The following is a 14,220-nucleotide window of genomic DNA, read 5'->3' as shown; positions in this document are numbered from 1 at the left end:
ATTTAGTAGTTAAACACACATTTTAGAGCCAGTTATACACACATACACACACACAAATGTCATGACACTTTAAGACTATCCCGAAGGATTGCTTATTGTCATGCAAAAGATACTAACCTCATGTGCCTCCCCTGGTTGTTGTACTGATGTTCACGGCCATAGTATTCACAGATTTCTCCTAACGTGGATAACCAGGAGTCACTCTTCATGGACAATGCTTGTTCATTATTATCCTGTTTAAAAACTGACCCAATAATTTTAAGGGGAGTTTTACAAGATAAAACAGGAAATTTTATGAGGAACAAGGCACATGTGAAGACAGACAGACTTTGAGGTATTTGGCTGTTACAGGACTTTGGCAATGGTCAAAAGGGTAAGAAATTTACTAAGAAATAATTCCATAACAATTGAGAGTGATGGTGTTATAAATAGGATATATTTAAGGAAGTAAAATAAAAAGATACTGCAAACAATGTATGTGTGTTAATGTTAAAAGAGAAAATGGTGTTTAAGTCTTTTCCCGCAAACACAGAAGGCACTAGAGGATTAATGAAAACTAAAAAAACTCAGCTCAGGTATGTCTGTAAGTCCTACCTCCTCAAAGCCAAAGACTATTTTGAGTTGTTTCTTCAAATGTAATTCCATCCTTTCAGGGCTGGTCCCTGAAAGGATTCTTGCCTTCCTACTTCCTGATACTGCACCACTGGGTAAGTCTCATCTCCACTCTCCTAAGATCTTTCCCTTAGAGAGGAAAATTAGGGTAGTTGACATGGTACTAATGGAGAGAGGCAAATAATAGGAGATAGAGGAGCACATTTCCCTGACGCTCAACTAATAGTCAATTAATACATAAATTTTTGCTTTCATGGGGAAGCCAATGAGTCTAAGCCCCATGAAGGCAGTGACAGTGCCTGTTATGTTTGCCAATGTATTCCAATTCGTCAACCCAAATCCTATAAGGTTGATGAAAAATCCTGTTGTCGTTGAGTCGATTCTGACTGTATAGGACAGAGGAGAACTACTCCATAGGGTTTCCAAGGAGCAGCGGGTGGATTTGAACTGCTGGCCTTTTGGTTAGCTGCTGTAGCTCTTTAACCACTGTGCCGTAAATACATTTATTCAACAAATAAGTAAATAAGAAACATGAAGCTATGCTTACCTGAGTCCAGGTTACTGAAGGTTTCCATCATCACATCTCTGTAGAGTTTTCTCTGAGAAAAATCCAACAAAGCCCACTCTTCCTGGGTAAATTCCACAGCCACATCCTCAAACACCACTGAGTCCTAAAACATCACACATATTTTGGATCAGCAACGTACCTTTTTCCCCAATATATGCAAAAGGATGGGTGAGGCTGACAGTCCTGATGAACTGAGAATTCATTGTTCTTGTTGTCACATGCCATCAAGTTGGTTCCAAAAGATTATTAATAACTTAGAAAGACTGAGGAACTGACAATTTTTCCTATTGATTAAACAAAGCAAGCATCAGAACTAGACTCAGATATGGCAGAGATTTTGGGATTAACAGACTGGGAATTTAATAAAACTATGTCCTATGGGGCAATTCTGCTCTGTCCAATAGGGTTGCTATGAGTCAGAATCTACTCGATGTCAACAGGTGTGGTGGTGATGATTCATATAAAAAGTCCTCCAAATGAAAAAGTAGATCACATGCAAAAAAAGATGAGTAATGTGAACAGAGAGATGGAAACTCTAAGAAAAATCAATAGGAAATCCTAGAAATCAAGAAACACTGTAATAGAAATAAAGAATGCCTTTAATGGAATCAGCAATAGACTGGACACAGCCAAGGAAAAACCAATGAGTTTGAAAATAGGTCAATACCAATAGGCCACTGAGTTGATTCTGATGTAACATGCAAAACTGAAATACAAAGAAAAAGGAACAAAAAAGGGGGACAGAATATCCAAGACCTGTGAGCCAAAAGGTGTAACATATGCTTAATGAGAATAACAGAAGAAAAGAAATTAAATATTTGAAGAATGACTGAAATTTTTACAAAATTAATGATAGAACCCAAACCACAGATCTGGAAGTTCAGAGAACACCAAAAAAGATGTTGTTGTTGTTGTTAGGTGCCATCGAGTCTGTTCTGACTCATAATGACTCCACATACAACAGAACAAAACACTGCCAGGTCCTGCACCATCCTCACAATGGTTATGCTTAAGCCATTGCTGCAGCCACTGTAAATCCATCTCATTGAGGGGCTTCCTCTTTTTCGCCGACTCCCTACTTTACCAAGCATGATGTCCTTCTCCAGGAACTGATGCCTCCTGACAACATGTCCAAAGTATGTAAGGCACAGTCTTGCCATCCTTGCTTCTAAGGAGCATTCTGATTATACTACTTCCAAGGCAGATTTGTTTGTTCTTTTGGCAGTCCCTGGTATATTCAGTATTCTCAATTACCACAATTCAAAGGCATCAACTCTTCTTTGGTCTTCTTCATTCATCATCCAGCTTTCACAATTCATAGAAGGTGACTGAAAACACCATGGCTTGGGTCAGGTGCACCTTAGTCTTCAAGGTGACATCTTTGCTTTTCAACACTTTAAAGAGGTCTTTTGCACCAGATCTGCACAATGCAACGCATCTTTTGATTTCCTGACTGTTGTTTCCATGGTTGTTGATTGTGAATCCAAATAAAATGAAATCCTTGACAACTTCAGTCTTTTCTCCGTCTATCCTGATGTTGCTCACTAGTCCGGTTGTGAGGATTTTTTATTTATACTGAGCTGTAACCCATACTGAAGGCTGTGTGGTCTTTGATCTTCATCAGTAAGTGCTTCGAGTCCTCTTCACTTTCAGCAAGCTTGGTTGTGTCATCTGCATAATACAGGTTGTTAATGAGTCTTCTTCTAATCCTGATGCCCTGTTTTTCTTCATGTAGTCCAGCCTCTTGGATTATGTGCTCAGCATACAGAATGAGTAAGTATGGTGAGAGGAAACAACTCTGACACACCGTTCCTGACTTTAAAACACAGTATCCCCTTGTTCTGCTTGAATGACTGCCCCTTAATCCATGTACAGGTTCCTCATGAGCACAATTAGGTGTTCTGGAATTCCCATTCTTTCCAATGTTATCTGTAATTTGTTAGGAGCCACACAGTCGAATGCCTTTTCATAGTCAATAAAACACAGGCAAACATGTCTCTGGTATACTCTGCTTTCAGCCATGATCCATCTGACATGAGCAATGATATCCCTGGTTCCATGTCCTCTTACGAATCCAGCCTGAATTTCTGGCAGTTCCTGTCTATATACTGCAGCAGCCACTTTTGAATGATCTTTAGCAAAATTTTACCTGCATGTGATATTAATGATTATGTGATATTAATGATATTGTTCAGTAACTTCTGCATTTGGTGGGATCATCTTTCTTGGGAATAGGCATAAATATAGGTCTCTTCCAGTTGGTTGGCCAGGTAGCTTCTTCCAAATTTCTTGGCATAGATGAAACTGCATCTGTTTGTTGAAACATCTCAGTTGGTATTCTGCTGATTCCTACAGCCTTGTTTTTCACCAATGCCTTCAGTACAGCTTAGACTTCTCCCTTCAGTACCATTGGTTCCTGCTCATCTGGTATGTCCTGTTGACTGATTCTTTTTGGTATAGTGACTCTGTGTATTCCTTCCATCTTCTTTTGATGCTTCCCTCGTTGTTTAATATTCTACCCATAGAATCCTTCAATATTGCAACTCAAGGCTTGAATTTTTTTCTTCAGTTCTCTCAGCTTGAGAAACGCAGAACATATTCTTCCCTTCTGGTTTTCCATCTCCAGGTCTTTGCACATGTCTATAATACTTTGTCTTCTCTAGCTGCCCACTGAAGTTTTTCGTGCAAATTTTTTGAAATCTTTTACTTCATCATTTCTTCCTTTCACTTTAGCTATTCAACATTCAAAAGCAACGTTCAGAGTCTCTTCTGATGTCCATTTGGACTTTTCTCTTTCCTGTCTTTTTAATGACCTTTTGCTTTCTTCAGGTACGATGCCCTTGATGTCATTCCACAACTTGTCTGGTCTTTGGTCATCAGTGTTCAATGTGTCAAATCTATTCTTGAGATGGTCTCTAAATTCAGGTGGGATATACTTAAGGTTGTATTTCGGCTCTCATTGACTTGTTCTGATTTTCTTCAATGTCAACTTAACTTGCATATGAGCTACTGATGATCTGTTCTGTAGTCAGCCCCTGGCCTTGTTCTGACTGCTGATATTAAGCCTTTTCATTGTCTTTTCCCACAGGTGTAGTCGATTTAATTCCTGCGTATGCCATCTGGTGAGGTCCACGTGTATACTTGCTGTTTATATACAATATATGAGATATATACAATAAAAGTTAAACCTAGGTATATCATACTTCAACTGCAGAAAAATTGAACAGAAAGAAAATAAAAAAGAAGCCATGGGAAAAAACACATCTATAGAAAAGTAAGTATAGCTTACTTGTATTCAGAAGCCATGCAAGCAAGAAAACAGTAGAATATTAAAGGACTGAAAGATGAAAACTACCAACCTAAAATTTTGCATCTAGTAAATTATCTTTTAAAAATGAAGGAGAAATATATGCATTCTCAGACAAATATAGAGGGAGTCTGTTGCCAGTATACCTGTCTTGCAAGGAGTGTTAAAGGAAGGTCTTCATAGAAGAGAAGGAAAATGATATAGGTCAGAAACTCGAATGTGTAAAAAAGGATAGGAGAGCATTAGAAAAAAGAAATGAAGGTAAAATATTTTACCTTTCTTATTCTTAATTCGTTTAACAGACAACAGTTTGTTAAATATAACAGCCACAGTAGATTCCAGAACAATTACCTGTACTCATGCAGAACCTGCACACAGACCAAGAGGCAGTTGTTTGAACAGAGTAAGAGGATACTAAAAAAGACCCCCAGTGCCTGCACGTTTCAAAATCAAGAAAGGTGTGCATCAGGGCTGTATCCTTTCACCATATTTATTTGCTGTGTATGCTAAGCAAATAATCAGAGAAACTGGACTATATGAAGAAGAACACGACATCAGGACTGGAGCAAGACTCATTAACAACCTGCATTATGTAGATGACACAATCTTGCTGAAAGTGAAGAGGACTTGAAGCACATACTGATGAAGACCAAACACCACAGCCTTCGATATGGGTTACGCCTCAACATTAAGAAAACAAAAATCCTCACAACTGGACCAATAAGTAATGTCATGACAAATGGAGAAAACACCGAAGTTGTCAAGGATTTCATTTTACTTAGATTCACATTCTACACCCAGGGAAGCAGCAGTCAAGAAATCAAATGCATTGGGCAAATATGGAAAAGACCTTTTTAAAGTGTCAAGAAGCAAAGACGTCACTTTAAGGACTAAGGTGTGCCTGACTCGAGCAGCTTTCAACTGCCTCATATGCATGCAAAAGATGGACAGTGGAAGGGAAGACGGGAGAACTGATGCCTTTGAATTACGGTATTGGAGAAGAATACTGAATATATCATGGACTGCGAGAAGAACAAATCTGTCTTAGCAGAAGTACAACCAGAATGCTCCTTAGAAGCAAGGATGGTGACACTTTGTCTCACATACTTTGGACATGTTATCAGGAGGGACAAGTCCCTGGAGAAGGACATCATGCTTGGTAAAGTAGAGGGTCAGTGAAAAAGAGGAAGCTCCTCAATAAGATGCATTGACACAATAGTTGCAATGATGGGCTCAAGCATAACGACTGTGAGGACGGTGCAGGACCAGGCAGTGTGTTGTTCTGTTGTACAGAGGGCTGGTAGAAATTGGAACTGACTCGAGGGCACCTAAGAACAACACAATAGATTCGGTGATTATAACTTATTGACTCGTGAAACGAAGAATAGCAATTTATAAGGGACAGGAAGAAGAAACTGGGAAAACTGTTTTAGGATACTTATACTACTAATGAAGAGGTATTATGTAATTTTAAAGTGTAATCGATTACTTATATAATGCAAACTCTAGAGTAATCACTGAAAAAGTAAAAAAAAAAAAATTTACATGCTAAGTCTGAAGAGAAAAATGGAACCATAAAATGCTAAAATAAAACACAAGAGAGAAAAGGTGGACAAAAAAAGGAAACAAAGGGCAAGAAACAGAAAATGGTAGCAAATGAGGTAGATGTTTATAAATCCAGAATGCTTATAAAGACACAAATATAAAAAAGTAAAGGGATGGAGAGAGATGGGACACAGGGCAGCAAGAAGGTAACATAAGTAATTCCATGCTCTGTCCACCAGGAAACACAGAAACACACAAAACAAGCAGAAAATGTTCAACTTTGTAAGAACTTCAGAACCAGTCAAAGGTTTACAGAACTAAGCAATCACAGAACCAAGAAAAAGGTGATTTCAAAATAGTAGGAAAGCTTTGTGGAATTTTCTGCTTGCTCAAGCCTCAACTGCTCCCTGGTTAGGTGGCAGTCTTATAGTGGTGGCAGCCTGCAGTCCCAGAGTGGGGTGGAGTGAAAGAGCTATGGGAAAACGTGGACAAAAAACTAAATGAAAACAATATACTAACAAAATAAGAGGAGTCCCTGGGTGGTGCAAAAGGTTAAGTGCTCAATAGTAGCTGGAAGTTTGGTGGTTTGAACCCATCCAGAGGCTCCTCAGAAGACAGGCCTGGCAATCTTCTTCCAAAAGGTCACAGCCTTGAAAACCCTATGGAGAAATTTTACCACACTCAGGGGGTTGGCAACTAACAATAATAAAAACAGTAAGAATATCAATAAGGAGATGTGAATTATACAAAGGAACCAAACAAATTTTGAAACTGAAGAGTACAACAACCAAAATGAAAAATTCACTAGAGAAGCTGAACCGCGTATCTCACTGGGCAGAAGAAAGAATCAGTGAAATTGGTATAGGACAACTGAAATTATTGTCTGACAAAAAGAAACATAAAAGAATGAAGAAAGGTAAACAGAGCCAGATATGTTTGCAGAACATCATCAAGTAGGCCAACACATGCATACTCAAAAAAGAAGAAAGGGGCAAAAAGAATATTTGTAGAAACAATGGCTGAAATTGTCCCAAATTTTATGAAACACATGAATCTGCATACCCAAAAAGCTCAATGAACTTTAAGAAATAACTCAGAGATCTACACTTAGAGAAATTATAATTAAACTGTCGAAAGTGAAAGCAAAGAGAGAATATTGAAAAAAGCAAAAGAAGTAGCATATGAGGGATCCTCAAAAGAAGTAGCATATGAGGGATCCTCAAAAGAAGTAGCATATGAGGGATCCTCAAAAAATTAAGAGATATCAGGGAAACAAGAATGTAGTGGGATGACATACAGGCAGTTCCTGAGTTACTAACGTCCAACTTATGGATAACTCATACTTGCCTTTTAATGTTATGTAAATTTGCCCTCACTTTGAAATGACTGAACCAACCCGACTCAACCAAACCCTACGTGTAATAAATTCTTCATCACAATCTTCTTCACTTGCTTAATGCAGCTTCTAAGTCAATGAAAAGCTTTAAAACTTTTCCTGCACTAAAGTAAGGCTTAATAAGAATTGTATGCACCTGCTCTAACTTATCTGCAAATTTGACTTAAAGACAGAGTTAGGAACAGATCTCTTTGGTAACCTGGGGACTACCTGTACTTACAAGGCTGAAAGGAAAAAAAAAAAAAACCACCTGTAAACCAAGACTTCTATACCTGCCAAAACAGTCCTTTAGAAATGAGGGTGAAATTAAAATATGCCCAGACAAACAACAGCTTAGGGAGCTGGTTTCCACTAGACTTTTTTTACAAGAATTGCTAAAGAGAATCCTTCAGGCTGAAAAGAAAAAAACCCACTAGATAGTAATGGGAAGCTATATAAACAAAGAGCTCTAGTAAAAACATTTATATATGAAAATATAAAAGCCAGTATTATTGTATTTTAGGTTTGTACCTCTATTTTTTTTTTTTTAATGTCATAACCCACTGTCATTGAGGTGAATCCAACTCATAGTGACCCTGTAGGACAGAGTAAAACTGCCCCATAGGGTTTCCAAGGCTGTAAATCTTTATGGAAGAAGACTGCCACATCTTTCTCCTGTAAAGCAGCTGCTGGGTTTAAATGCTGACCTTTCAGTCAGCAGCTGAGTGCTTAACCACTGTACCACCAGGGCTCCTCTCTTATGTCATACGTGATTAAAATAACAAATGTATAAAAAAATACTTATAAATTTGTTACTTGGGACAAAATGGATAAAGATGTAATTTGTGAGAACAAAACGTAAGGCGGGGAAATGGAGCTATGTAGAACCAAAGCTTTTGTATACTATTAAAGTTAAGACACTGATAATTTAATTTCCACTGTTATAAATCTAAGATGGTAAATGTAATCTCCATGGTAACCACAAAGAAAACATCTAAAAACCACATCCAAAAGAAAATGAGAAGGTGAACAAAACAAACAATAACCAAACTGAATGGAGAAATAAGATAGTTCTACATTCAGAGCGGCAGTCTTCAATATACCACTTTCTATAATGGACAGACTAGACAAAATATCAATAAGAAAATAACAGGATCTGAGTTAACAGTATAAAACAACTAGACTTCAAAGACATATACAACACTCCACCCAAAAGCAGCATACACATTTTTCACCAGTGCAAATGGATCATCTTCCAAAATAGACCATGTGTTAGGTCAAAAAACAAGTCTCAATACAATTCAAAAAGATTGAAATCATAAACTGTACCTTCTCTGACCATAATGCAGTGAAACTAAAAACCAGGAACAGAAGAAATATCACAAATATGTGGAAACTAAACAACAAATTATTAAATAAACAAACAGTAAGGGATTAAAAAATCACAAGGGAAATTAGAAAATACTTAGACACAGATAAAAATAAAAGCAAAATTTCCACAACTTCGAGGATGGAGGGAAGACAGTGCTCAGAGCAAAATTTATAACACTAAATGCCAACATTACAAAAGAGATCTCTCAAATCAATAATATTATACTTTGAAGAAACAGAAAAAGAGAAGTAAAATAAGCCCAAAGATACTAGAAAAACAGAAACAATGAAGACTACAGTGTGGATAAATGAAATGCAGAATAGAGAAACTGACAATCAACAAAACAAGAACTTGGATTTTTGAAAAAGATCAATAAAATTGACAAACATTTAGCTAGACTGACCAAAGACAGAAGAGGCAAATAACCAAAATCTGAAATGAATATGAAGACATTACTATTGATCGGACAGAAATAAAAAAGATTACAAGAGAACACAATGAAGGGCAAATTCCTAGAAACACAAATTACCTAAATTGACTCAAAAAGAAATAGAAAAATTCAACAAAACTATAACAAGTAGAGAGACTGAATCAGTAAACAACATTATCCCAACAGTGGAAGGACCAGGCCCAGATAGCTTCACTGCTGAATGCTACCAAACATTTAAAGAAGAATTTACATCAATCTTTCTTAAAAATGCCTCCAAAAATAGAAGAGGGAACACTTCCTAACACACTATGAGGTGAGCATTACTCAGATACCAAAGCCAGATACAGGCTGACCAGAAAAGGAAATAAAAAAAAGACAGACCCATTTCCCTCATGAATATAGATGTAAAAATACTCAACAAAATACTAGAAACCAAACCAAACAGCATATTAGAATCATTATGCATCATGACCAAGAGGAGTTTATCCCAGAATGCAAGGATAGCTAAACATTACAAAATTAATGTAACACGACATCAATAATAAAAAAAATACGAAGGAAAAAAACCACATGATCATTTCAACTGATAAGAGAAAGTATCTCACAAAATCTAACATCCCTTGATGATAAAAATACTCAATTAACTAGCAATCAAAGGGAAATTCCTTAATATGATAATAAGCATTCATGAAAAACCCACAATTAGCACCACGGAGCCCTGGAAGTGCAGTGGTAAAGGGCTTGGCTGATAACCAAAAGGTCAGTGGTTTGAGCCCGCCAGTTGCTCCGTGGGAAAAAGATGTGGCAGTCTGCTTCCATAAAGATTTACAGCCTTGGAAACTCCTACAGGGTCGCTGAGTCGGAATCGATTCGATTGCAGCTGGTGGCATAATATTCCGGTATGAAAGAATTAAAACTTCACCCCTAAGATCAAGAACAGGACAAGAATGCCTGCTTTCACACCAATATTCAACATTGTTCTAAGGAGACAGAATGCTCCTTAAAAGTGAGGATGGCAAGACTTTGCCTCACTTAATTTGGACATGTTATCGGGAAGGACCAATCCCTGGAGAAGGACATCATGGTTGGTAGAGGGTCAGCAAAAGAGAGGAAGATCCTCAACAAGATGGACTGACACAGTGGCTCCAACAATGGCTCAAGCACAGAAACAACTGTGATGATGGTGCAGGCTGGGCAGTGTTTTGTTCTGTTATACATGGGGTCACTATAAGTCAGAACTGACTTGACAGCACCTAACAACTTTCAACATGGTAAAGGATGTCATAGCCAGAGAAGTTAGGAAGATAAAGGGATCCAATTCTGATAGGAAATAGAAGTATCTCTATTTAAATATGACACAATCACATAGAAAAATTGCTAAAAATCCACAAGAAAGCTACTAGACCTAAAAAAAGATTTCAATGAATTTGCAGATTACAATGTTGACAGTAAACATCAGTTGTGTTTCTGTACACCATTAATCAACAAGCTGAAAAGAAAATTATGGAAACAATTCTATTTACAATAACATCTAAAAGAATAAGGTACCCACGAATAAATTCAGTCGAGAAAGTAAAAGACTTGTACACTGAACACTAGAAAACATTGTAAAAAAAAAAAATAAAATAAAGACCTAAATAAATTAAAAGACATTCCATCTTCATAGATTGGAAAACTTGTTAAGATGTCAGTACTACTCAAAGTGGTATACAGATTCAACACAATCACTATCAAAATGCCAATAGCCCTTTTTGCAGTAAATGGTCTAGAAAATCCTCAAGGTTCTATTGGATTGCAAAGAATCCTGAACAGACAAAACAGTCCTGAAAAAGAAGAACAAAATAGGAGGGCTCACATTTTCTGAACTCAAAACTTAGAAAGCTATACTAATCAAGACAGTGTCACACTGGTATAAGCCTACACACACAAACCAATGCAACAGAACTGTCAGTTCCTAAATAAATCCAATCTAGAGTCAATTAGGAACCAGGGCTATCATTGCGGATGTCAGATGGATCCTGGCTGAAAGCAGAGAATACCAGAAAGATGTTTACCTGTGTTTGACTATGCAAATGCATTTGACTGTGTGTATCATAACAAATTATGGATAACATTGCGAAGAATGGGAATGCCAAAACACTTAATTGTGATCATGAGGAATCTGTACATGGATCAAGAGGCCGTCATTCGAACAGAACAGGAGGATACTGCATGGTTTAAAGTCAGGGAAGGTGTGCATCAGGGTTGTATTCTTTCACCATACCTAGTCAATCTGTACACTAAGAAAATAATCCAAGAAGCTGGACTATATGAAGAAGAATGGGGCATGAGGATTGGAGGAAGGCTCATCAAGGACCTGCGTTATGCAGATGACACAACCTTGCTTGCTGAAGGTGAAGAGGACTTAAAACACTTACTGATGAAGATCAAAGACTACGCCCATACATATGGATTACGCCTCAACATAAAGAAAACAAAAATCCTCACAACTGGACCAATAAGCAACATCATGATAAACGGAGATCAGCTTGAGGTTGTCAAGGATTTCATTTTACTTGGATCCACAATTGACACCCACAGAAGCAACAGTCAAGAAATCAAAAGATGTACTGCATTGGGCAAACTGGCTGCAAAAGATCTCATTAACATGTTGAAAAGCAAAGATGTCACCTTGAAGACTAAGGTGTGCCTGACGCAAGCCATGGTGTTTTCAATCGCCTCATATACATGCAAAAGATGGACAATGAATAAGGAAGCCTGAAGAAGAACTGACGCCTTTGAATTGTGCTGTTCGAGAAGAATATTGAATATACCATGAACTGCCAAAAGAACGAACAAATCTGTCCTGGAAGAAGTACAACCAGAATGCTCCTTAGAAGCAAGGATGGCGAGACTATGTCTCACATACTTTGGACATGTTATCAGGAGGGATCAGTCCTAGGAGAAGGACATCACTGGTAAAGTAGAGGGTCAGCTAAAAAGAGGAAGGCCCTCAACAAGATGGACTGACACAGTGGCTGCAATAACGGACTTAAGCATAGCAACAATTGTGAGGCTGGTGCAGGACCAGGCACTGTTTCATTCTGTTGTGCATAGGGTCGCTATGAGTCAGAACTGACTCAACAGCACCTAACAACAACACAGTCAATTAATTTTCATTAAGGGTAATAACATCATTCAATAGGGAAAGAATGGTCTCCTCAACAAAAGTGCTGAGACAACTGGATTTCCACATGCAAAAGAATGAAGCTGGACCCTACCTAACACCATATGAAAAGAAACCAAAAACCAAAGCCACTGCTGTCGAGTGGATTCCGACTCATGGTGACCCTAATGGACAGAGTAGAACTGCCCCCATAGAGTTTCCAAGGAGTGCCTGGTGGAATTGAACTGCAGACCCTTTGATTAGCAGCCATAGCACTTAACCACTACGCCACCAGGGTTTCCATGAAAAGAAAACAAAAAACCACCAGTTGCACTCAAGCTGATTCCAAATCATGGTGACTACATGTGTGTCAGAGTAGAACTGTGCCCCACAGGGTTTTCAGTGGCTGGATCTTTTGGAAGCAGACTGACAGGTTCTTCTTCTGAGGTGCTCCTGGGTGGATTCAAACCACCACCATTTTGATTAGTAGCTGGGCAGTTAACAAGCTGTGCCACCCAAGGACTCCACCATATACAAAAACTACCTCAAGATGGATTATTCATCTAAACGTAAGAATTAAAACCATAAAACTCAGAAGGAAACTTGTGGGTAAAGCTTCATGATCTTGAATTTGGCAATGGATTGTTAGATATGACATCAAAAGGACAAGCAACCAAATAAAAAATGAATAAACTGTACTTCACCAAAATTAAATATTTTGCACACCAACAGACATTATCAAGACAGTGAAAAGAAAACCTCCAGAATGGAATATTTGCAAATTGTATCTGAAGAGGGTTAACTATCCAGAGATATAAAGAACTCCTACAACTTAACAACAAAAAAATAAACATTCCATTTTAATAATGGGCAAATAGACATCCTCCCAGAGAACTATAGAAAAAGCATGAGAAAAGATGCTCGACCACATTAGTCATTAGGAAAACAGAAGTCAAAACCACAATGAGATACCACTTCATATCCACTAACCCAAAAGCCATTGCCGTCGAATTGATTCCAACTCATAGGACCCTAAAGGACGGAGTAGAACTGCCCATAGGGTTTCCAAGGAGTGCCTGGTGGATCCGAACTGCCAACCTTTTGGTTAGCAGCTGTGACTCTTAACCACTATGCCACCAGGGTTTCCTCACATCCACTAAGATGGCTATAATTAAAAAACGAAAAACAGAAAATTAGAACTACTGCTGAGAATGTGGAGGAAATAAAAGCCTCATCCATTGCTAGTGGGAATGTAAAATGCTGCACCCACTGGGGAAAGCAATTTGGTGGTTCCTCAAAAAGTTAAGTACTGACCTAGAGACGTGAAGGCGAATGCCTGGGTGGCGCAAACTATTAAGTGCTCAGAGACTGATCAAAAGGTTGGCAGTTTGAATCCATCTAGAGGAGCTTTGGAAAAAGGACTGGCAATCTACTCCCAGAAGGTAACTGCCATTGAAAAACCTCATGGAGTGTAGTTCTCTCTGAACCCACATGGGGTCATCATAAGTTGGAATCAACTCGACAGCAACTGGTTAGAAATGTGAAGGAGTTATCCAAGGGGATATCTGGCAAAAGATTGTTCCAGAAAGAAGAAAAAGGCCAGAGGGGCCTTGTATGTTGTACTTTGAGCCAAATACCACCGTGAATGGAGCAGAGTGAGATGTGGACAAGAAACAGTAGAGGAAGTTGGAAGGTGACCGGGGTAGGTGGACATATTATGTTTGTTCTTGGGCATTTGCTGGCCGCTGTGAAGTCTCTGGCTTTTGAGTGAAAAAAAGAGCAGTTTCAGGCTTTTGAGCAAAGGATAATATTAATCTGACAGCTCTTAAAAGACCTTTGTGTAAGGGCAACTGTAGAAGCTGGCAG

The 14,220-nt window shown here is 38.3% G+C and overlaps 1 protein-coding gene across 4 annotated transcripts in view; it reads right to left on the bottom strand.

Annotated features, from left to right (window-relative positions):
- LOC126072191 (zinc finger protein 791-like) overlaps positions 1-14,220 on the bottom strand; it is a 39,495-nt gene that overhangs the window by 4,484 nt on the left and 20,791 nt on the right. For 3 of the 4 annotated variants that reach the window (XM_049876992.1, XM_049876993.1, XM_049876994.1), the window contains exons 3-4: positions 1,160-1,283; positions 118-244 (exon numbers count right to left, since the gene is read on the bottom strand). In XM_049876992.1, coding sequence (XP_049732949.1) covers positions 118-244; positions 1,160-1,283 — 251 coding nt within the window. Of the gene's footprint in view, positions 1-117; positions 245-1,159; positions 1,284-14,220 lie in introns of those variants that run through there. The other variant, XM_049876995.1, reaches the window with a different exon arrangement.

This window comes from Elephas maximus, chromosome 3 (genome assembly GCF_024166365.1).
Source record: "Elephas maximus indicus isolate mEleMax1 chromosome 3, mEleMax1 primary haplotype, whole genome shotgun sequence".
Classification (NCBI taxonomy): Eukaryota; Metazoa; Chordata; class Mammalia; order Proboscidea; family Elephantidae; genus Elephas; species Elephas maximus.
The sequence above is the reverse complement of the archived record's forward strand: the minus strand, read 5'-3'. Positions and strand labels throughout refer to the sequence as shown.